Source organism: Procambarus clarkii, chromosome 11 (genome assembly GCF_040958095.1).
Source record: "Procambarus clarkii isolate CNS0578487 chromosome 11, FALCON_Pclarkii_2.0, whole genome shotgun sequence".
Lineage (NCBI taxonomy): Eukaryota > Metazoa > Arthropoda > Malacostraca > Decapoda > Cambaridae > Procambarus > Procambarus clarkii.
Window position 1 is genome coordinate 32,359,766 of NC_091160.1, and position 25,739 is coordinate 32,385,504.

Genomic DNA, 25,739 nt, shown 5'->3' on the forward strand with positions numbered 1-25,739 from the left:
TTGAAAAGAAGGCACAATCATGGGAAGACACTGTCACTGGATATTTAAAGGGCACTAACAATAAATTTGTTAAAGATACCAATATTGAAAAAAATAGGTCCAGAGGCAAATGACTTCAAAGGGTATCTGAATTGCCATGGTTTTCATAGAGGAGACACCAGGAAAACAAGACTTGTGCTCTTGAAAATTGGGACATCACCTCAAGGTGTAAGACCAAATGGGTCAAAATAGAGCAGGGCATCATCAAAAACAAAGCCAAACAGCAATGTACCTTTTATTAATGGCCTTCACACAGAGGCAAGGGCAATATTTGGAGATTTCACAGAGACTCAAAAATCGACAGTGAAATCTGTATTTCCATTTAAATCACTTTTTGAGCTTTGTTGTCTATTGTAAGCCACATCCCCAATTTTTCCTTTTGGGGAGAGGGAAGGAGGGGGCTCAAAAATGCACAGTTTATATTTGTGCAAATAGTTCAGCGCTTTCTTTTGATAATTACTTATACTTGTGCAAATATAGTAGGATTTTAACATATGATTTATTAAATGCATAAAGTTTATAATTTATGGCTCTCCAAGTCTTCCAGTAATATAAATGACAAATATTTTGTAACATAACATATACTGTATATGTATAACGAAAGCTCCGTCAAGAAATTTCTATTACTGTACTGTATTTTCAACAAGATTTGATGGAAATGCTGAGCTAACAAATTACATTTGCATAGATTTAAAATTTCCAACTCTGTGACGATCATACATTCTGCTTTATTGCAGTTAGTAATTTAAAGTAATATTATATATGAAGTGACAATGGTAAACTTTGATGGAACATTTTTTCAATTCATATTCTATAAATTAGTATAACAAAAAGTTTCATATACAGTACCTTCTTATGACAAATGAATTGCTATAATTAAATTGGAAAGTTGATTCCTTTTATAAAAAGAATACCCACCTATAAATTTTATATTTTCATAACCAAAAGCTTTTAACAGATACAAAAAATGTAAGATACGTTCATGATAACTTACAAAAGGGCTTTCATCTCCTTCCATACTAACAATACTAACACTCCCATATCACAAATGGATATACAGTACAGTATTACCTTTTGGTACTTTGTCTATTTGTTGGCGCATGGTTACGGTTTTTACTTGAATTTGTGGAGCTATTTGAGTTGCCTCCTCCGTGTCTTCCTCCAGTACTTTGGTGACCGTTGGAAGCTGTTACACTGTTATTGTTGTTGCTGCTGCCGCCACCGCCACCTCCTCCTTTAATTCCCCGAGGATCCAGGTTTCCTCCATTTGTATTGGGCTTCTGCAATCTAGGATCTCGGACTGATTCTGTCAGCGGTACTCCACTGTTGCTTCCAGGGCCTCCTTGTGACCCTGGGCCTCGTGTGCCACCACTCCCAGAGTCTCCACCACCACCACCACCACCACCACTGCCTAATGATTTATTAGGGGCTACAAGCTCTGGGTTGGGTTCAGACATATTTGGCTGCTCGGAAAACTGCATGCAAAACCTGTGAGTAAAAAAACAAACAAAAGTACAATGAGAATATACGAGTACTGTTGGAGCTCAGTAATCTGAAAAAGTTCTCAACTTTTTAATCTGGACAGAAATTCAGGTAAAAGGTTATACACACTGTAACAGCCAAGGAAATTCCTCCTTTTTTTTTCTTTCCTTAATTATCCTCTCTTCTCTTCCTTCCTCATCCTTGTTCCCTCAGCTCCCAGTTTTTTTGTTTACAACAGGCAGGATGGAGAGCCATATATTGGTGGGCCAACTCGAACAGCTTGCCTGGTTAGTTGAGAGGTCCTTCCCTGTCTGGTGCAGTTGAAGCCTGTTGCCCCAAGTGGAGACAAAGGTCCAGGCACCATGTGTTCCCATGAGAACTTGGTGACCCTCTGTCTCCGGCCACACCCAGCAATAGGGCTAGGCCTTGTTACTGGTCCTTGGATGCTGTGGTGCATGGTTAGGTGCCATACGGGCAATGTTTCATAGCAAGTTTTGAGAAACTTAAAGAAATTCAGTGTGAATTGGGCAAAGAGTAGGGAACGATCTGTGCTATCACTCCGTGGAAAACTGGTTGTGCCATCCGCCGGTGGAAGTAGCAGATTAAAGTAGATGTTTCCTGAGTTTTATGCACAGTATTTCAGCACCATCTGCTGGTGTGTTTGTGCAAAATGAATTTTTCAGAGAACCAGACACAATAAGAATTCCAGAGAACAACATAGAGCACATAGGTGTCTAAACAAAGTGGAAAAATACTCAAGGAGCTAAGTAAGAACAAAGCAGTTGGCCCAGATGGAGTTTGCATGGTTGTATGGTGCCCATATCTAAAGAAGTACATCAAGAAACTGGAAAAGGTGCAAAGACATGCAACTAAATAGATACCAGAACTGAAGGACAAGCGTGAAGAGGAGAGGTTAGGGGCATAACCTTTAACCACTGAGCTGCTCGGCTTCCAAATACGGAACCCCTCCCCCCTCCCCCAGTGCGCAGGAAATAAATTCTCTGGAAAAAATTATTTTTTGTTTTGAAAGTGTCAAAAACCCTTCCCCGAGTATGGATATGGTAACAAAAGGTCAAAATTGTACTTACGTTGGTTGCTATGGGGTCTGTACGTTCGCGTGTGACGTCATCATTCCCTGGTCGACTGTGGCTTACGATTCCCGGGGCCAGTAGGGCGCGCGGCTCAAGATGCACTAGTTGCCACGAATATATTTTTGTTCATTTTTTGCGCACAGTTCCAAATACAATTTGTTTGTTTTTTACGTGCCAATTCTATGTATAATGAACACATACACTATATTATGGCAGTAGAACATCTGTACTGTCCAAAGACACTGTGTTACGTGCATGACACAAGTGTACACATATCCGGTACATATTTCCAATGTGTCGTGCTAATTTATGTATATATAGACTCTATTTACACACTGTAGAGTATCACACACTATATACACACACCATAAACACACTCGGAACTCGGAACACACCCCTCCTCCCACCATACGTTATTCACACCAATGTTTCATGTTCATTTATGTATAGTTACAACATATATACACACTATATACATTCACCATCAACACACTCAGAACTCTGCAAATGTAAGCTGCCACACCCAGCCAGTCCTCCCTCACTCCCGGAGCTATACAGGCTGATATGCTAATGTCAGACTTTGGCGTCAGTCATGTGTGTGGAGTTCTGTGGCCCTACCGAGGACCACGAGCCAGAACCTGGTCCCCTTAGAGAAGCATGAGGAGCAATGGCCTATAGAAACCCCCATGTGGTTGGAAGCATTGCATGTCTGCTATGGACCGGGTCAGGAACCCAGAAAGGTAAGCGTCCCAAAACAAACCCCTTTTCTGGTGAAAATGCTACAAAAAGCCGAACAAATAGATAGAACTCCCCCAAACAGAAACGAGCAAACGTGCATGACGTCACATGTCGCCGCGCCGCTGTCTGCACAGCTCTCCCCTCCCCAGGAGGGAAAAAGGGGAGCCCCAGACCCCCGTGCCAACAATCCACACCTCAGTTTTGAGGCTGATGCTATAGGCAGAGGTCGTGTGCTCTAGCTCCAGACGTTGTTTCAGCTCTGTGCCTTGCGTGTGTTGGCTGTCTTCTAGGTGGTGTGCAAGCCGGGAGCGATTCTTCAGTACTCGGGATGCTTGCGCCTAGGGTTCCCTTCCCTAGGTGCCCAGTAAGTACTGCCCTTGGGGCTTGGGGAGACCTTCCACAAGTTCCTTGGGGCCTACCTGTAATTGGCCGTTGGCTGCTCGGTTTTTGGCCGCTCTTTGTGTGCAAGGGAGTTCTGGCTCCCTTAGTTTGCTTTAGGGTATGAGGCAGTTTGCACTGGTAAGGGGTGCAGGGTACTGTGCAGCTTGTTTTCACCATTCATAGCAACCTGTTCTTCTCCGCCTAGGTACGCTGTCCTCTTGTGGAGTTTTCTTTTCTTTTTTGTTTTGTTTACCTGGTGGGGGGATCTGCCATGGTTATTGCCCCTGTGCACTGAGTGCTCTTACAGTTGGGTGGTACCCTTTGCTTGGTCCCCGTGAGTGCACATGTCCTGGAGGTTCAGCTATTAGAAGCTGCTCCTGCTTTCCCCCCTGCTTCCGGCCCCAAAACGTCTGAGGGTTTCGGAGTTGGGGCAGGGTTTAGATGGTCTCGAGACTCAGGCAGTCTCGGGGGATGCCCCTTCCGGTGTGGCAACGGAGGCATTCGAGTCGGTTGTCCCTGCCTAAGCCTCTGGGTCTGACCAGTGGGCCCCCTTCCGCCCGGGTTTTGCGGCTGCACCGGCCTTTTCCTTCGAGTCCGGGGCTTTGGGAGATGACTCGGCCCAGAGTCCTGAGGTGAAGGTTCAACAACAAAAAACAAACAAAAAATATTGTATGTGACATACTTTAGCCACGATGGAGCTAGGAAATTGAGTAAATTATGGGCGCTGAGTAATGGGGGCTCAAGGTCACTAGGCCATGCCACCCTGTGGGTGCGGCAGTTGCCACAAATGTAATGTTTCACGATTATTTTGATGTTTCTCATTTGTTTCTTCTCGGTTTTTTGTTGTAATATTATTCACTGTGTAATTTGTGAAATTTATATAGTTTAATGTGTAGAACATCGCTATGCTCAAAATTATGAGGTTCATATATGTGACATTATATTCCATGATCAATCAAACAATGTTTTTGCTGTTATTACACTATATACACACATTGTATATACCTATCTACATGTGTGTTCACCATAAAAAACCACTAAGTTGGTATGGTGAGCCCAAAACAACAAGAGTGGCTGCCACACCCAACCAGCCCTTCTACACCTAAATCGCTAACTTTCCTACTCCCACAATACTGTTTGTGGTACACTTCCAAATCTGCAGCACAGGAGTTTCGGACGTAATGGTGGAGACATAGGTCATCCAACACTCACGTTTAACCGTACGGATGGCCCTACGGGCCACCGCACTCGCCTTCCGAAACAAAAGAAAAGAATCGGCCGTCTGCCGGCGGTGGTGTCTCTTCCAGGCTGCACGCTTACAGCGGACAGCCCGAGCACATTCAGCATTCCACCAGGGAACGTGCTTCTGTGGACCCCGAGAGAAAGAGCGAGGAATAGAACGGAGGGCAGCGTCGAAGATGGTGTCATGAAAAAGGAGGAGAGAGCGAGGGAGAGGTCAAAGAGAGTAGCACTGAGGGTAAATAGGTTCCAGTCTGCCTTAGCAAACTGCCACCTAGGGAAAGAGAGGGGAGGGTGAAAAGAGAAAAAGCTAACAAGGATGGGGAAATGGTCACTGCCATGGAGGTCATCAAGAACTCGCCACATGAAATCCAAGTAAAGAGACAACGAGAAGAGAGAAAGATCAAGACAGGAAAGGGTGCGAGTCCGAGAGTCCAAATGAGTGCTCACCAGAATTCAGAAGAGACAGGGAAGAAGAGAGGATGAATGGTTCAAGAAGGTGACCCCGGGTGTTCGTCAGAACATCACCCCAAAAGGTATAACGACAATTGAAATCACCTAGCAGGAGCACAGGCTCTGACAAGGAGTCCAGTAGGTGTTTAAGATCAGGAAGAGAAAGCGGGACACTCGGGAGGGGAAGATAAACGAAACAAACCGTGTACCATTTCCTCACAAAGATACGGGCAGCAGAACAATGGAGGAGATAGAAAAAGGAAGGGTGAGCAGCCACGTTAGTTGGATGTCGATTTGCTTGTTTGCTTTTAGAGGGAGTTCTTTGGCTCTGTTCGGACGTAGGTTGCAATTTTCACAGGTGGAGGGTTTGTATTGGTTTGCCTACCTTTCTGGGTGCTATATCTGGTTGATGGCAGAAATGACATACTCTAAATGTAGTACCCAAACATTGCTCCCTCAAGTTGTGGCTCTGGTCTCCAGTAGGCACACACAACTCCAGGGACTGATGAGACCAAACTAATATGGCACATGTCAGTTTGAATAGCTTCAGGGAGTCGATGGGGCTCCCCCTTAGAAAAATTCTCATAATTCTGGATAAGAAGGGATGGGGAGCAAGTTCCAGATAGAAAATTAATAAACATATATTCCAACTTTGTTAATTCAAATTATAAAATGGCTTCTGCCCTTCATAAATAACATGTAGAAAGTATAGAGGTAATTGAGTGCAAGTGTAATGGTAGTATTGTACTGTGAGCAGTGCTTTGATCAATAGTGCATTTGGATAGTTGTTATCAGTAGACATATCTGGATAGGTTGAACCTTTCCAAGTGGAGACCACTTGGAAAGGTTTAACAAGCCCTAGAATCAATTGCAAAATTAATTTGAGTAATAGTCAATCAAAATATAATCAAATAGTATAGACATAATACAAGAAGTGAGAGCCATGGAATAGAAACAGAAGTACAGTATGATAAGTAGCTGTGATGTACTTTACTTACTCATTCACTTTTTGTAAATCTCCACCTTTGCCAACATAGAGTGTTAGGCAATTCTTGAATACACTCACATAGCCTTTCGTCAGGTTAACAATATCACCTGGCTGAAACAAGAAGAATCACTTGACTGAATACTGTATCAAGAATGCTATAATTATGGGACAGCATATAATTACACAACAAACTTTGCCTAACACTAATCAGTTGGTTTTATCATTAAACTTTCATCCTGGATTTCCATTCACCTGGGCTCTAGGAGACTCGAACTGTGGACCCCGTGCGTGAGAGGGCGAAGCTCTATCGACCGAGCTATTGAGTATTCTTAATAAGAAAAGTTTCCTTATTAAGGAAATCTATAAGGAATTTATCCATTTTTACTAAATTTATCTTAAGCCCTGCACTGCACAACCTGAGATATCTCAGTTGATGGATGGGTGGTGTGCCTACAGAGATATGTTGTTTGTGGGTATATCGTAAGATTCAAAACTCATGTGCAGTAACCTGGGTAGCAAATGGAGGTCTGAGGCCTCCAGTGAGCATCCGCCATCTTGAAAAAAGAGTTTCCAGCATACAAGTAACAAGCATAACAATTGCTGCTACTATTATAACAACTATGGTAATAACTATTGTAACATTGTAACAGTTGTTATTAATTTGTAAACCTAAGGCTGTAATAATTGTACTCTATAACCCCATAAGAAGAGTCCGCCCTTACAGCGGAAAATGCTCACCCTGATTATCATAGTGAGGGGGAGAAATGACTACTGTGTTAGAGATATCTCTACAATCAATTACAGTCTGGATGGATAATAAGATCACTCGTTTAACAAATAAATGACGTAACCAGCCTGACGGCTGAGTGGACACCACTCGTGATTCGTAGTCCTAAGGTTCCGGGTTCGATCCCCGGCAGAGGCAGAAACAAATGAGCAGAGTTTCTTTCACCCTGATGCCTCTATTCACCTAGCAGTAAATAGGTACCTGGGAGTTAGACAGCTGCTATGGGGCTTGCAGCGGCCCACAGGCCCACATATCCACCACAGCCCAGTTAGTCCGGCACTCCTTGGAGGAAACAATCTAGTTTCCTCCTGAAGATGTCCACGGTTGTTCCGACAATAAAAGTACTGTACAGTATTTCTTATGCTCGCTGGGAGGGTGTTGAACAACCACGGACCTTTGTTGTTTATACAGTGTTCTCTGATTGTGCCTATGGCACCTCTGCTCTTCATTGGTTCTATTCTGCATTTTCTTCCATATTGTTCACTCCAGTACATTGTTATTTTACTGTGTAGATTTGGTACTTGGCCCTCCAGTATTTTCCATGTGTATATTATTTGATATCTCTCTCGTCTTCTTTCTAGTGAGTACATTTGGAGGGCTTTGAGACGATCCCAATAATTTAGGTGCTTTATCATGTCTATAGGTACTGTATATGTTCACTGTATTCCCTCTATTTCAGCAGTCTCTCCTGCTCTGAAGGGAGAAGTGAGTACTGAGCAGTACTCAAGACGGGACAACACAAGTGACTTGAAGAGTACAACCATTGTGATGGGATCCCTGAATTTGAAAGTTCTCGTAATCCATCCGATCATGTTTCTGGCTGACGCAATATTTGCTTGGTTATGCTCCCTAAACGTTAGGTCGTCATACATCATTATTCCCAAATCCTTTACATGCTGTTTTCCCACTATGGGCACATTTGATTGTGTTTTGTACCCTGTATTACGTTTAAGGTCCTCATTTTTACCGTACCCGAGTACCTGGAATTTATCACTGTTAAACATCATGTTATTTTCTGTTGCCCAGTCGAAAACTTTATTAATGTCCGCTCTAAGTTTTTCAATGTCTTCCGCAGAGGTAATTTTCATGCTGATTTTTGTGTCATCTGCAAAGGATGATACAAAGCTGTGACTTGTAATTTTGTCTGTATCTGATATGAGAATAAGGAAAAGCAGCGGTGTAAGGACTGTACCCTGAGGTACAGAGCTTTTAACTGCGCTTGGACTCGATTTTATGATTGAATGTTACTCGTCGAGTCCTGTTTGACAGAAAACTGAGTATCCAGCGTTCTACTTTACCGGTTATTCCCATTGACCTCATTTTGTGTGTTACCACTCCATGGTCACATTTATCAAAAGCCTTTGCAAAGTCCGTGTATACCACATCAGCATTCTGTTTTTCTGATAATGCCTCGGTGTCTTTGTCGTAGTAATCAAGTAGCTGTGAGAGGCATGATCAGTACTTTGGAAGCGAGTGAAAATCAAAGAAGCAGTCCATGGTACACAGCGTGACTTTGCAATCGATGCACAAAGTACAGACAGATTTTCGCTTCCTGTTATTTTGTTCTGTGTGCTTGCAAATAACACACTCACGTACACCCTTGGCTTTAGTACCTGTAGGTGGTATGTAGCCAAGCTTGTGATGCATAAAGTAGTCTTGAAAAGATTATAGGAAAAGATCAATTTGTAAGGTAGTCTTGAAAAGATTGATTTATAAGGTAGGATTGAAAAGATTCAGGTATTCTGGAAGAGATTCAGCTATTCTTGAAAAAATTGCTTTTGTAAGGTAGGATTGATAAGATTCAGGTATGCTGGAATATTCAGCTATTATTGAAAAGATCACTTTGTAAGGTAGGATTGAAAAAAATCCAGGTTCTCTTGGAAAAACTTTTATTCTTTCTAAGAAAAGCTCAATGACAAAAGTCTGTCCTGGTATCACTCATATCTTCACCTGTATATGGAAAAGTGGGTGCAACACCAACATCAGAATCATCAAATTGAGATTTGTGTTACAAAATTATCACAGTACTCCCTCGCGAATTCACCTGCGCTCCTTGTATTGCCACCATTACCCCTGGCAATAAACACCACCATGGAAGCCGCTAACACACTGTTCATCTATACTACTTGTATCAGTCATCACTGAACCCAGAAAGCGGTTCATCTATAGTATCTATAAAAATTGGAGACTGACACGGGTGGGCACGGGTGGCGCTCAGCCACTACTGGATACGCTCGCTGTAGCATCCTCGTTGGTGCTGTATCACTTGTTTCGGACCCTTGAGTTAGGTCCTTATCGTGCCTAGCTTCATCAATATCAAGATCACTTATGTTCTTCAAACAATAAGGTCTGAATTTCACCGACAGAGAGCAATCTTTCAACACCACGTTCGACAGGCGCGGATTGGGAACCAGAGGCGCGTGCGTCATGCATGGTTGGTCACTCAGAACTGAGCCAGCCACCAGCCCTAGGGTATTCTGGGAATTTTTTTCAAGATGGCTGCCTCTCACTGGAGATCCTAGGAGTCCACTTCGTACCCAACCTACCGCTCGCGAGATTTGAATGATACGAAATCATGTTTTCTTGGCCTGCTCTTTTTCTGAAACGAGTTTTATTGGCAAGCGCAGTCCAGTGGTTAATCATATTTTGTATGGACCACTGAAAAACTTTATTAACATCAGATTGGAGGTTTATTGTGTCCTCTATATTGTCTACTTTTATAAAAATCCTAGTGTCATCTGCGAAGGATGATACAGTATGTACTACAGTTTGCATTCTTGTCATCTGATATTTGCATCGGATATGAGGATGAGAAAACATACCAGAGCAATCACAGTACCTTGGGAGACATTAATGAAGGTTAAGCCACACTTACCACATGCAACATATGAGAGTTTGTACAATGTCAGTCTACCACCTACGATTAATGGTGTGATTCCCCAACTCACTTGCAACAGCTGGCCTGGCTCATCCCACAGAGATATGTTGATACACCCACTACGGTCTGCCACTTTTACCGACCTCACTTCGTGGTTTTCCTTAGTCATATTTGGTCTACCTGTAGACATATCATACATACAGTAATTACAGTAATATCATATCATCCAAAAACTATCAGCTTTACTTGAGAAAAATTTCATTCTTCCTTTCAAGTTCTTATCAAAAAGTGATAAGCCAGTATGGCTATACAGTACCAGTATAGTACTATGCAAGTCACAGATGAATTAAAAGTTCCTAGATATCACTCTGAATCCCTATATGTACTTAAAGACAAGTTTATCTACACTTAAAGAGGCAGATTCACTGAGGATTTTATCAAGAGAAATTTGGTGTAAATAAACACTTGAGAAGTAAAGTTTGCAATAATCTGGAAAATCATAAATCAACTAGACATGTAACTGTAAGCAAAACAATGCAATTCAGACAATTTGAGACAGGCTATCATTCCAATAAGTATACACAAGTTAACCTTGTGTGGCAGCTACACAAGTGGACCTTGTGTGGCAGCTACACAAGTGGACCTTGTGTGGCAGCTACACAAGTGGACCTTGTGTGGCAGCTACACAAGTGGACCTTGTGTGGCAGCTACACAAGTGGACCTTGTGTGGCAGCTACACAAGTGGACCTTGTGTGGCAGCTACACAAGTGGACCTTGTGTGGCAGCTACACAAGTGGACCTTGTGTGGCAGCTACACAAGTGGACCTTGTGTGGCAGCTACACAAGTGGACCTTGTGTGGCAGCTACACAAGTGGACCCAGAACATTACTAATATCCTATGGCAGACAAATAAGGAAGCTCATGAATATTGATCATATTTGATGGCATGAAATATATTACAGTATTGGTAGTAGTCAGCCATCTGTCAGTTACAGTTAACATTATTATTTATAAATTAGTAATCCAAAATGGAATGGGATTATAGGAAATGGCATAGTTGAAATAGCTGCCTTAGCTACTGCATTCACTAAATCATTACAGGCAACACCAATATAATGCACTTTGTTCAGGACAAGAAGCCTGTACTAAATCTTACCAAGGTTCCAATAGGTCAACTACTGACCTTTCCCTGGATGCAACCCCACAACAGATGCCTAACTCTCAGGGTACCTACTTACTGCCAGGTGAAGAGAGGCATCACATGAAAGGAAACATACCCATCCATTTCTGTCCTGCCCTGAGTTCCAACCAGATATCCTCAATCATGAGGCAAGTATGAAGGACACCACTGGGCATCCAGGAAAGCTCTACTTTCTTATACCTGTTCAAGATATACCAGTATACAATGGAACTTTGGTTGACGATTGCCCTAGAAGACAAATTTTTTGGAACACGACGTCAAATTCATCACAAAATTTGGACTGGAAGACAACAGTTTACTTGGAACACGATGTCTGTTCGTACACATATGGGGTCGAACGAGAGCGTGGTGCTGGGGGCAAGGGGCAAGGCGCTCTCAGTTTGTTTACAAGTCTACTCCGACGACCGATCTTGAATTCTTTGTAAAGAATTTCACTGTTTTAAGCTTTTTGTTTTCTGAACAGTAAAGTTCTTATTATATATCACACCATGAGTCCCAGGATGGTGAGGGGACTGGATGGATGGATGGTGAGGGGACTGGATGGATGGATGGTGAGGGGACTGGATGGATGGATGGTGAGGTTGCTCCTCATGCCTCTCTGAGGGGGCCGGGTTCTGGCTCGTGGTCCTCAGTATCCCTAGAACTCCGTTCACACTGACTGATTCCAAAGCTTAATAATATATATATATCAGCCTGGATAGCTCCTTGGAGCTAAAGGGGTTCCCCCCAGAAACTATGTTTTATTGTCCAAAGAATATAATATTGTGCTCATGTTAGTGACATGAATGTATTTTTGTGTACTGATGTTCTGCACATTTTATTACAGAAATTTCTCAAATTACACTCTTATCTTGTGCATGGCCTGGGAAATATCCTCAGGAAAGTTTAACCATCAAAGCGCGTGAATTGTGATGTCATCGCATGGTTTCTTCTCTCCACCACAGCCAAAGCAAAGTACAGTATATCATTTTTAATATTCATGTAATCAGGGAACACATTTTAATAATATTACAAAAAAATAATTGTTCATATTTTTTCCTCTTGCACCAGCCATGTGTCATGTAAATCTTGTGCACCAGCTGGTTATGTAAATCTTGTGCACCAGCTGGTTATGTAAATCTTGTGCACCAGCTGGTTATGTAAATCTTGTGCACCAGCTGGTTATGTAAATCTTGCGCACCAGCTGGTTATGTAAATCTTGTGCACCAGCTGGTTATGTAAATCTTGCGCACCAGCTGGTTATGTAAATCTTGTGCACCAGCTGGTTATGTAAATCTTGTGCACCAGCTGGTTATGTAAATCTTGCGCACCAGCTGGTTATGTAAATCTTGTGCACCAGCTGGTTATGTAAATCTTGTGCATCAGCTAGTTACCTTACCTTGCGACGATTTCGGGGCTCAACATCCCCACGGCCCGGTCCTTGACCAGGTCTCCTTTATGGTTGTAACATGAATGTAGGGTGTATGGGTGTACAAGAATGTAACAACTCTTGTATATATCTCAAAAAAAAAAAATAAATAAATCTTGTGCACTAGCTGGTTATCATGTAAAATCTAGTGCACAGAGCAGAGGTTAAATATTGATCCTCACTGACATGACAGAATTTGTCAGCACCATAGGAAAGTCTAATGGTCAGATTTTAATTCTGTACACCAGGATCTTTTAATTAACTTACCAATTTCCAACACTATGAACACAAGCCTGAGGTTCTTCATTCCAGGCTTCAGCTCTCGTATTTGTGTGTATTGGATGTCCATGTTACTATAAAGAAGAGAAGGGGACATAGTAAAAACTATAAGCTAGGTGTTTAATAATATTAAGCACTGATTAATACTATTAATAATTTAACATTTATATATAATTAACATTTAACAATTGGAAATATTACAGTATATATAAATAACTAATACTGTACTACCATTACACCATACATATTTTAAATTTGAATCATCTATATAACCCTTTACACTTAAAATTAGTTTAGGCTAAAATAATTCTGAAGACCCACTTTATACTGAAGAGATTACTATTTTCTTCATTATCTATATGAATCCTATCACGCTTTGTTCCCTCAAGGAACTTTCCTACAGGAGTAGCCCACTAGGAAACCTTCCTCAGGTATTTCAGCTACAGTGGTACCTTCGTTTACAATCGTAATCCATTCCCAGAGACTCATCGTCAACCAAAACTAATTTTCCCATAAGAAATAATGTACAGTAAATTGAATTAATCCGTTCCACAACCCCCCAAAAAATAACTTTAAAATGCGTTTTATATTGAATAATACTCATTTTGTACTAGCTACAATACAGTATGTATATCTTACCTTGAATGAGGACTCTTGTTGGCATATGGAAGACAGTGAGGAGAAGGGAAGGAGAGATGTTAGTGTTTGGAAGGGGAGTCCCCTTCCATTATAACATCAGGCAGTGATGACTTTTCTGGGGTACTCTCTCTCCTAAGTTTTGTCTGCATACCACTAAGACCTGCTTGTGGCTCACTACTTTTTTTCTCACTAAAAACCTGTCAAGCAACACTTGTTTTTCCCTACGATGTAACCCTTGTCTGAAGTGAGACATCACATTGTCATTAAAAAGGTTAACACAACAGCCTTTTATAGCTTCATTTGGGTAAGCCTTTTCAACAAAAGTTTAGAATGAACTTTACCACTGACTTTCTTGGGACCCATGGCATGATATATAATAAGAACTTTTATGTTAATAAACAAAAAACCAATGTTGAATGTAATGAAATGCCATTTTCTGGGTGAGACCTAGAGGCTCCCCAGAGCTATACGGGGCTGATGTGCACATATTAGACCGTGGCAAGTCAATCAATGGAGTTCTAGGCCTACCGGAGACCAGAGCCAGAACCTGGCCCCCCTCAAAAAGAGAAGATTGCTCAACAAGAGCAATGGTCTAAAGACACTCCCGTGTAATTGGAAGCAGTCTTTGTCTGCCATCAACCAGGAAGGTAGGAATTCCAAAACAAACTACTGGTGGTCAAAAATTGCAAACCGAAAGCCGAAACTAGCAAGCACAACTCCCCAATCAAAAACAAGCAAACAAGCATGACGTCACTACAACCTCTGCGCATCCGTCTGTGCAACTCCCCTTTACCCGGTAGGGGGATGGGGGAAGTCCCTCTACCGGGTACGTTCTGGCAATATTTCTTATAGTCGCTGGGAGGACGTTGAAGAACCGCAGACCTCTGATGTTTATACAGTGTTCTCTGATTGTGCCTATGGCACCTCTGCTCTTCACTGATTCTATTCTGCATTTTCTTCCATATCGTTCACTCTAGTATGTTGTTATTTTACTGTGTAGATTTGGGACCTGGCCCTCCAGTATCTTCCATGTGTATATTATTTGGCATCTCTCTCGTCTCCTTTCAAGCGAGTACATTTGGAGAGCTTTGAGATGATCCCAATAATTTAGGTGCTTTATCGCATCTATGCGTGCAGTATATGTTCTCTGTATTCCCTCTATTTCAGCAATCTCTCCTGTTCTGAAGGAGGAAGTGAGTACTGAGCAGTACTCAAGACAGGACAACACAAGTGACTTAAAGAGTACAACCATTGTGATGGGATTCCTGGATTTGAAAGTTCTCATAATCAATCCTATCATTTTTCTGGCTCCCGCAATATTTGCTTGGTTATGCTCCATAAACGTTAGGTTGTCGGACATCATTATTCCCAAATCCTTTGCATGCTGTTTTCCTACTATGGGCAGATTCGATTGTGTTTTGTACCCTGTATTATGTTTTAGATCCTCATTTTTGCCGTACCTGAGTACCTGGAATTTATCACTGCTAAACAATGTTATTTTCTGCTGCCCAATAAAAAAATTTGTTGATATCGGCCTGTAGTTTTTCAATGTTTCCGCAGAAGTAATTTTCATGCTGATTTTTGTGTCATCTGCAAAGGATGACACGAGGCTGTAACTGGTATTTTTGTCTATATCTGATATGAGAATAAGGAAAAGCAGTGGTGCAAGGACTGTACAGTACCTAGAGGTACAGAGCTTTTAACTGTGCTTGGACTCGATTTTATTTGATTGACTGTTACTCTGTGTTCTGTTCGACAGGAAATTGAGTATCCAACGTCCTACTTTACCAGTTATTCCTATTGACCTCATTTTGTGTACTATCACTCCATGATCACATTTGTCGAATGCCTTTGCAACGTCTGTGTATACTACATCTGCATTTATCTTTTCTTCTAGAGCTTCTGTGATTTTGTCATAGTGGTTGAGCAATTGTGACAGACAGGATCTTCCCGCTCTAAATCCATGTTGTCCTGGGTTGTGTAGTTCATTATTTTCCATAAAACTAGAAATTTGATTCCTAATCACTCTTTCCAAAACTTTTATTATGTGTGATGTTAGTGCAACTGGTCTGTAATTTTTTGCCAAGGCTTTACTACCCCTCTTTGTGCAGCTGGTATCTCTCTCTGTATCCAGGCTCTTTCTCGATATTATGCTGAGCACTCGCGCTACTGGTACTTTACATTTCTTAATGAATACTGAATTCCAATAGTCCGGCCCAAGAGCTGAGTGCATGGGCATATTGTCAATTTCTCTTTCAAAGTCTTCCGAGTTTGTGTTAATATCCGTTATATTATTTGCAGCTCGAATGTCATTCATAAAGAAGCTGTCTGGATCATCAACTTTCATGTTTATTGGAGTGCTAAACATCACCTCATACTGGCTTCTTAGAATTTCACTAATTTCTTTGTTGTCCTCCGTGTACATACCTTCAGTTGTGATTAAAGGTCCAATACTGGTGGAGGTTTTTGATTTTGATTTTGCATATGTGAAAAATTATTTTGGATTTTTCTCTATCTCTTGTATAGCTTTCTGTTCCAGTTCTATTTTTCAGGCTTATATGATAGCTTCAATGTTTATTCTATTTCTTTGATCTCCCTGTTTAGGTTTATTTTCCTTTCTTGTGATAGTCGTGTCTGCCTAAGCATTTGTTATTTTTTTCCTTCTCCTGTACAGTCGTCTGTGTTCTCTTTCTGACCCGCCTCACAGGAACTTGCTTCAAGCAGACCTTGTATGCTTCAGCCGTCAGTTGAGCTATTCCCTGTGAGGGAGTTTTGTCGCTTAAGACCGTTTCCCATTGAATGTTTGCAAGGTCTACATTTATTTGTTCTCAGTCGATCCTCTTATTGTTGAAATTGAATTGGTTGAATACCCCTTCTCGCTTGTTGGGTCTCTTAGACCTACTACCGTTATTTATGCTAGTTCGCACTTCAATGAGCTTAATGTCTGAGTGTGTAGTATCTGAGATTGCAATGTCTCTGATTAGCTCATCATTGTTTGTGAATAACAAGTCTAGTGTGTTTTCATTCCTAGTGGGTTCTGTGATCTGTTGATTGAGCGAGAATTTGTCACAGAATCTCAAAAGTTCTCTGACCTGTAACTGGTTATTTCCCAGGTCGTTCCCTGCTATGATATTTGTGTTTGCCATTCTCCATCTTAGACTTTGTAAATTGAAATCTCCAAGGAAGATAATATCTGGGGCTGGGTTCGCTAGATTATCAAGGATGTTCTCTATTTTGTGAATCTACTCTGTGAATTCTTCCTCAACCGTTGTATCTGGCAGTTTACATATTAGAATAATAATTAGGTTTATTTTTTCTACCTTAATTCCAAGTACAGTACCTCTACCACCTCATTAGTTGAGTTTAGTAGCTCTGTGCATACCAGGTCCTCTTTAATATACAGATCTACTCCTCCATTTGACCTAGTTTCTCTATCACATCTATATAAATTATAATTTGTAATCCAGATTTCACTATCCATGTAATCTTTTGTATGGGTGTCCGTGAATGTCCCAAATATTGAGCTTGACTTTAATAGGAGGCCATTTATGAACTTAACTTTATTTCGTGATTTTGACTTTAGACCTTTTATGTTGGCAAATATGAATGATTGTCCATATTGTGTGTCACTTCCGGAAGGTTTTCATAGTTCTCCCTCCTCTCTACCCTGACCCAGGGTGTGCTGGTCTGGCAATGGTTTGTCCAGTTTTGGAAGTGGTATTGTGGAGTGTGGTAGTTTGTGTGTAGTTGGGGGGTGTAGTATGTGTGGGCTTGATGACGAATTGTAGTCCAGTCTTGGGCATTTCCCCCTCTTCATCCGTACTCCTGCAACGTTTCTGCCTGTCTGCTCCTCCCTCTGGTTCTGATTGCTTCTAAAAAATTTCCCGGGCAATTATACAGTATTGGACTTCCTCTATTAAATAGCGCTGTGTACCTCTCACATGGAAATCAGGGCAATGAAGATCATAGCATTTCCTCTCATTCACTGAGAGTTTGCATAGCTTAGGGTAGAATCATCTACAATCTGTTTCAAAACGATATCTGCCTTTCCCTAACATGTTTCGGCATGTCCGGGAATGCATGAATGTGCATTCCATGCCTCTGGTCCCATATCTGCACTGTCCTTTTGCATAATATCTGCAAATATTTTCATCTGTGGCTGTATTTTTATTGTTTGTACCCGTGCACAACTTGCTTACATCTGTGTTATTTGTTCCAACTTTCTCGTTTCCGCATTCTTTCTCGGTACAGTATTGCCCTTATCTTTCTCCTTGTTGCTTCCGTCTTTCTCATTTGTGTTCTCGTCCTTCTCATTGTTTCTCTCCTTACTCCTATTACCAGTTTGCTCGAAAGTATTGTCTTCATTTTCGTGTACCTCGACACAATGTCCTTCTACATTGCTAATGTGGCTCTCTAAACTCTCAGTTCCTGGGTTGTGTTCAGTGTTTGTTGCTGTCTTTGCATACTCTGCATATATTTATGGTAGTTTTTGAGTGAATTGTAGCCTATGTACTTCAGGAATGTCATTCATTAGTGTGGTGATGTTTTCCCACATCAGTCTATCATTGTGACAGATCCAGTAGTTATCTTGTCTGTTTGCATATTGTATAGGTAATCCTGTAAAACTCAGGTGAAATCTTATGTTACAAATGTTACATACAATCCCTACAACACTCTTCCGAAGTGGCTTAAAGCAGCCTCCACACGTCTCCATGTTGGGTTTGTGATGTAGAGATTGACTGTTCCCCTATTTGTGATGTATTGTCCATTTATCCCTTGTTGACTTTAGTAATTTTACTATTTATAATATTATATGAATATATTTATAATATTACTGTATATGTATGTATATATGATGTGTATACAGTATATTTATAATATTATATATGTTTATTTGTTCAACTTTATGTGGGGTACTTATCGCATGGTGGAGAAAATGGTCCCTTTGGGGGACCGTACAGTTGACGGTTGTCCCAGGTCGCGGGCTGGATGCCACCGGTTGCCAGTTCCTTGATTTTATAACACTTGAATTATTTGCCTGTATTATCCTAAGGATTTTCTGGTTACTTTCCGGCTTGCAATGGTATTCACTTACTCCATTACTAGTTCCTAAATCCACATTCCCATATTACAATATATATTGCCAGTATATTATCAATGAGGGAGTATATTATCACTAATTATATAATGTGTGTATATAGTGTAATAACACCACAAACAGTATTGTGGGAGGAGTAATGTTGACGAATTAGATGTTGAAGGAGTGAGGGAGGGCTGGCTGGGTGTGGCAGCTCACTCTTGTTTTTGGGGCTCACCATACCAACTTCGTGGTTCATTATGGTGAACACATATGTAGATAGGTATATACAAAGTGTGTATATAGTGTAATAACAGTAAAAACACTGATTGATCGTAGAATATAATATACATGTAACATATATGAGTCCCATAATTTTGAGCATAGCAATGTTCCAAACATTGAGCTATATAAACTCCACAAATTCCACACTTTTGAATAATATTACAGCATAAAACCAGAGAAGAAACAAATGAGAAACATCAAAATAATTGTGAAACATTACATTCGCAGCAACTGCTGCCGCACAGGGTGGTGGGGCCTAGTGACCTTGAGAACTCCATCGCTCAGCACCCATAATATGCTCAACAGCTCTATCGCTCAGAGCTCATAATATGCTCAACTTCCCAGCTCCATCGCTGTTAAAGTATGTCACATACAATATTTTCTTTTAGTTTCCCGTGATCAGAGACTGCATTTTAACAATATAAAAAGAGAAAATAATTTTTTGGAAAGAAATTATTTTAATGCAGAGCAGGTCAGTGGTTAATAGGGTATTAAAAGTATCAACACAAGACAGAAGATGAAACAATGGGTATGAATTGGATAAGTTTAGATTTAGGAAAGTAAGTAACTATCAAAAGAAAACACCAAACCGGGAACCAAATGTGGCTCCACCAAATGTGCGGAGTAATCAGAGGGCACTAAATATCACCAAGGATGCCAATACGAGAACAGAAACACAAAGCGATCGATATCAAAAGTATCCGATTCACCAAGAATTCTATCGAGAGACAATTGACCGTGAGGGACGGTCGGAAAGCAAGACACACGCTTGTCCTGGAAGTCAGGACATTCAACAAGAATGTGCACAACTGTAAGAGGAACAATGCAACTTGGACAATAAGGAGCAGGACGGTGCTCTATCAAGTGACCGTAAGTTAAACGTGTATGATCAATACATAACCTAGCCAGAGCCGTTTCCCAATGCCGGTTACAGTGGTAGGAGGAAGGCCCTCCTGGATACACGACTCTTTAAGAGTACGCAGTTTGTTACCAGTAACAGAAGACCAACAATCTTGCCAACGGGCAAGGATGGAGGAATGAATAACTGGATAAAAGTCGGAATAAGGAATACCTTCACGGGAGATGGGAAAAGTGCGGATAGCTTCCTTAGCAGCAGTATCCGCACGTCATTTAAAGAGACACCAACATGGCTGGGAACCCAGCAAAACTGTACTGACTTAAATTTACTGGAGATAAGAAACAGCCAATGTTGAATCTCGATGACCACCGGGTGGACCGGATTAAAGGACCCCAAAGCCATGAGGGCACTACAAGAGTCAACTACCACCACAAAGAGGGATTGACAACGAGAAAGCAGGAGACGAAGAGCATAGAGAATAGCATAAAATTCTACTGTGAAGATGCTAGCCTCCGGAGGAAGGCGACACACATAAGTGTGGTCAGGAAAAACAACAGAGTAGCCCACACTGTCAGCAGACTTAGACCCATCGGTGAAGATGGAAACGGAGTGGGAGTGTGAAGAAAAGTGCTCAAGGAAAAGGCATTTTAGAACTGAACGAGGGGGTAATAGCTTTAGTGATGCGGGTCAGTAAAGTACAAAATTTGGGAAGGGGGACCCTCCACGGGAACAAGGACGGAAAAATACGAGGAGAAACATTGGTAATACAAACCGAAAGAGAATCTTGTAAGTGAGACAAACGGACAGAAAGAGGATGGTGGTGAAGAGGAACAGTAACTACAGGTGGGGAAAAAGTCAAAGCATAACAGAGGCGAGAGTGAGGATGTTGTAAGGACTGTGCAAGATAGCGAAGACAGTAGCGATCACGGCGGTCCTGGAGAGATAGGAAGCCAGTGTCAGCGTACAAGCTGAGAGTAGGAGTTAAACAAAAGGCACCAGAGCCGAGGCGCAACCCAGTATGGTGCAAAGGATCAAGACTGCGAAAAATAGAAGGAGAAGCAGAAGAGTATGTAGAGCAACCATAATCGAGTTTAGACAGGACAAGAGAAGAGTGCAAATAGAGGTGTGTGCGCCTATCCGCTCCCCAAGAAGCATGGGACAAAACCTTAGAGCATTCAACTCGGAGGCAAGAGATATGGGGCGACCAAGACAAACAACTGTCAGAGATTAATTAGCCCTAAAGCTTCGCGGAATCTTTGTACACAAGGGGATGACCATAAAGTGACAAAGAAGGATGACATGCTTTCGAGTAAAAGTCATAACACAAGTCTTAGTTGCAAAGAACTTGAAGCCATGATTCGTGGCCCAAGATGACACGGCATCAATCGCAAGTTGAAGACGCTGTTGAAGGAGAGGCGAATCATCACCTCAACAGCAAAGGGTAAGATCGTCGACATAAAGAGCGGAGAAGATGCCAGAATGAAGAGAGGAAAGAAGACCATTGAGGGCAACCAGAAAAAGAGTAGTGCTCAGAACACTACCTTGATTTAGGAAAGGTGTGGGTAAATACTGGTTCAGTAACAGGGTTGTTGATTTCCGGAACCAATTACCGCCTAACATAATAGAAGGATCCCTTGATTGTTTCAAGCGTAGATTAGACATATATATGAATAAGATTGGATGGATATAAATAGGAGTTGTCTTGTATGGGCCAACAGGCCTTCTGCAGTTAACCAAACCACACACTAGAAAGTGAAGGGACGACGACGTTTCGGTCCGTCGTGACCATTCTCAAGTCGATTGTGACATTCTCAGAATCGACTTGAGAATGGTCCAGGATGGACCGAAACGTCGTCACCCCTTCACTTTCTAGTGTGTGGTTTGGTCAACACATTTCAGCCACGTTATTGTGACTCCTCGTCTGCTTCTGCAATTACCTTCATTTTTATGTTGTTATTATTTGCAATACAGTACAGTATTTGCATACCATTTCAAATATTTGAAATGTTCAAAATAATAATACTGTATACAACAAAAATACACCCACTAACAACTATCATTAATAACTTATTGAAACACTAATTTATTGTTAAAAATACACAATTAAGAAATAAGGAACCAATAACCAAATTGTATCCTATTTACTTATTGTTATTTGGTGTAGTGACTAGCACATTCGCTTCACAAGCAAGAGGTCCAAGGTTTGAATCCTGGGCAGGATGGAATGATTTGGGCGAAGTTCCTTCACTCCATTTTGCCCCTGTGCTCCCAGAAGAAACTGGGGACCTGGATGAAAATCGACTAGCAGATCGTGTTCTGGGGACAAAATGTTAGGGTTAGGCTTTAAAGTGAGCTGAGGTAGTGCACACCTCAAAGCCTGCAAGCCAATACAGGAACAAAAACTTCCACCGATAGCCTTGTACCATTTCAGCATAAAAAACTAAATTAGTCCGGTATTGAAAGTAATGAAATGCTGCTTTCTGGTGGGTCCCTCAGACTCACTGAACTAATCACTTGGTAGTCTCTAAACCTTTGATACCCACCAGGCTCTAATAAATCACGAGTGCCTACCTGAGACCAGAACCAAAATTTGGCTCCCTCAATAGAGACAAGGGGAATATAAGATCACTATATAACCAAGAGAAAAAATCACCAGAAAGGTAGAGCACACAAAACCAGCAACTCCTTAGGCAACATTTGGAACAATGGTCTAGATCCAACTGCTAGTTAACCCTTAAACTGCGCATGGTACATATATACGCCATGAGTAACATGTCCCATTGTGCGCATGGCGTATATATACGCCGTAGGGTGCCAGGCACGATTCAAATGGCACGCAGCTACACGGGGTTCACATTAGCTTCCTCAGGGCTCTTGTAAACAGACGCCATTTTTTTTAAATCGTGGGCAATATTCTCAGAGTGTGAGAGCCACAGTACTCTTGGAGCAACCAAGGCTGGCGCAACCAAGGCTGGCAACATGAGCGAACAGCATTGCTGTTCAGCTTGTGACCACAGCATCGCCGAAAAATGTCAAAATAAATTTATAACTGCTATTATTTAGCGATGACAATATTACAGATGACCCCTGACTGTGATAAGAATGACCAGGATTGTGATAATAGCAGGATTGTTGTAATAATTAGCGCTGTGGGAGGAGTGATGCTGAGGGACGGAGGGAGATTGCATCGTTTACTGCCTGTGTGGCCACCTGTTATTGTCTGCATTCACCATACCAGCTCAGTGGTTCTCTATGGTGAACACAAATGTAGATACTTGTATATAATGTGTGTATTAGTGTAATAACAGCAAAAGGATTATGTTGGGAGGAGCCATTTGGGTGACAGAGGTGACATCGTCTGCATGATTTGCCTGGCTGTGTAGAGGGTGGCCACTATGCTCTTTGGGCACTCTACAAGCTTAGGTGTAAAGTTACGGTGCATACAACATGTAGATACTTATATATAATATGTATATATAGTGTAATAACACTCCAAACAGTTTTGTTGGGGGAGAAATTTTAGTGCGTGTGAACTTGAATGAGTGCGGGAAGTAGCCGCCAGCTAACTGTGTGTAGCGACGTCTCTTAGTGCCTGAACTACAGTATATCAGCTTAGTTATACAGTTGTTGTGAACAAAACATATACTGTACATACTTATATATAATGTCTGTATATAGTGTAATAACACCACAAACGGTATTGTTGGGGGAGAAAGTTTAGTGCGTGTGACCTTGAATAAGTGAGGGAGCTGCCAGCTGTGTGTAGCGACGACTCTTAGTGCCTGAACTAACTACAGTATATCAGCTTAGTTGTACAGTTGTGGTGAACAAAACATGTAGATACTTATATATAACGTCTGTATATTGTGAATAAAATATAAAACAGGATGGTGGGAGGAGAAAGTGGGCGAGTGAGGCGTTGTTGAGGGAGTGGCAACGAGTGGCTGGCTGGTGTGTGGCGGTCACTCCTAGTTGCTTTTCGACTCTCAATACCAACTTAGTGGTGCGTTATGGTGAACAAAACATGCAGATACTTATATATAACCTGTGTATAGAGTGTAATAACAGTAAAACTATTTGTTTATTGTTTTATGAACATAATAATTGAATCATTAGTATGCACACCATACTTTTGAGTATAGCGATTATTCACCCATTTTATTATATAAATATATCACAATACACACTACTGAATAATATTACTGCAAAAAAATAAGACAAAATCAATCAGAAACATTGAAATAATTAAGTGATATCATCTTTGTGGCAACTCCCACCTGTCAGCGCGAGTGACGCTGACCGGCTCTGACGACTGCTCTGTCAACACCCAATTTTTGCCAGACTTCCTCGGTCTATTGCGCCCAAAATATGTCACCTATGATTTTTTGTATTTTTCCCGTGCTCAGGGAACACATATTAACATTTTTAGAAGACGAAAAAAAAATTTATAATTTTTTTTCTTGTGCACAGGGGTGTAAATCTCCTCAGGACCCCTTAGCAGCTTAAGGGTTAACAGCACCTCAGTTACCACCAAATGACAGCCCTGGTGACCCAGAGGACCTGGCCAGGCACCCATCATTTATGCATCATACAAGCAACAACCTCTGAACACCACAGGAAGGAGTTTTCTTTTTTGAAGAAGGGTAGGGCAGGAACAGATAGCCACCAAGAGACCCCATCATAAAGTAGCATTTCAATACATGTATTCAATACACCATATTCAATGGTGGATTTCTGGGAGGGGTCACCTCAGTGTCTCCTCGAGCTAACTCCCCACAGAGAACAAACAGAAGACATCCCTACCATGGAAGAAGCCATTAACCACACAGGGATCAGTGCCAAGTCAATCAGTCCAAGCATGTCTGGAGCTGCTTAGGGACATGTAATAGGTACTGAGCCCTAAGATCTAATTAGACTGCCAGAACCCATGAATTTGAATATACAAGCCCAGGACATTACAAAAGAAAGGAAGATTCTGCTACAAACTTGTAGACAGCATGGACTGGTGGATACACAGCAGGCTGATTAAACCAAACCCTGGAACAAGGAATCAGGGACATAGTATTAATAAATAAAGCATCCAACTATATGTGCCCCATGGGTGCCATTGCAAGTATGTACCATCATACTGACACCATCAAACAAGGAACATGATGAACCTCAGGACACCACAACCATGCCTCAAAGACAAAGGACCCCTTGGAAACCCAGTCTTATTCCTGACCAAAAAAGATGGTAATGGCTGCAGACACAGGAATAAAACACTGGGACCAATTAACAAAGCCCCTGCTTTCAGAGAAGAGCATGAAGGTCACCAACCAGACTACCAGAAGCAAAGGCCAACAAAAAGATCCCCCCCCCCCCTCAAAAAAAAAAAAAAGATGTCCTGGACCAAAGGGGAGGGGGACAACACTGAGATAACAGAAAGGAAAGAACCTGATCTTGAGGTTATCTTGAGATGATTTCGGGGTTTAGCGTCCCGGCGGCCTGGTCCTCGACAAAGCCTCCTTTTGTTACACATCCCCAGGAAGTAGCCCGTAACAGCTGTCTAACTCCCAGGTACCTATTTACTGCTAGGTAACAGGGGCATCAGGGTGAAAGAAACATTTTGCCCATTTGTCTCTGCCTTCACCGGGAATCGAACCCGGAACCTCAGGACTACGAATCCGAAGCGCTGTCCAACCAGCTGTCAGGCGCCCTGCTTCACTTAAAATGTTTTTAAATACCTTACCTTGAGGTTACCTTGAGGTGCTTCCGGGGCTTAGCATCCCCGCGGCCCGGTCATCAACCAGGCCTCCTGGTTGCTGGACTGATCAACCAGGCTGTTGGATGCGGCTGCTCGCAGCCTGACGAATGAGTCACAGCCTGGTTGATCAGGTATCCTTTGGAGGTGCTTATCCAGTTCTCTCTAACAC

The 25,739-nt window shown here is 41.8% G+C and overlaps 1 protein-coding gene across 8 annotated transcripts in view; it reads right to left on the reverse strand.

Moving 5' to 3' along the window:
• Positions 1–258: 258 nt before the first annotated feature.
• The window catches only part of LOC123758245 (SOSS complex subunit B1-B), a 34,460-nt gene continuing 8,979 nt past the window's right edge, over positions 259–25,739 (reverse strand). For 4 of the 8 annotated variants that reach the window (XM_045742386.2, XM_045742387.2, XM_045742389.2 and 1 more), the window contains exons 2-6: positions 21,970–22,140; positions 12,953–13,038; positions 10,147–10,256; positions 6,422–6,522; positions 259–1,527 (exon numbers count right to left, since the gene is read on the reverse strand). In XM_045742386.2, the coding sequence (XP_045598342.1) occupies positions 1,107–1,527; positions 6,422–6,522; positions 10,147–10,256; positions 12,953–13,038; positions 21,970–22,140 (889 nt within the window). In that variant the 3' untranslated portion in view covers positions 259–1,106. The remainder of the gene's footprint in view (positions 1,528–6,421; positions 6,523–10,146; positions 10,257–12,952; positions 13,039–21,969; positions 22,141–25,739) is intronic. The other 4 variants (XM_069322507.1, XM_045742390.2, XM_045742391.2 and 1 more) reach the window with 1 other exon arrangement.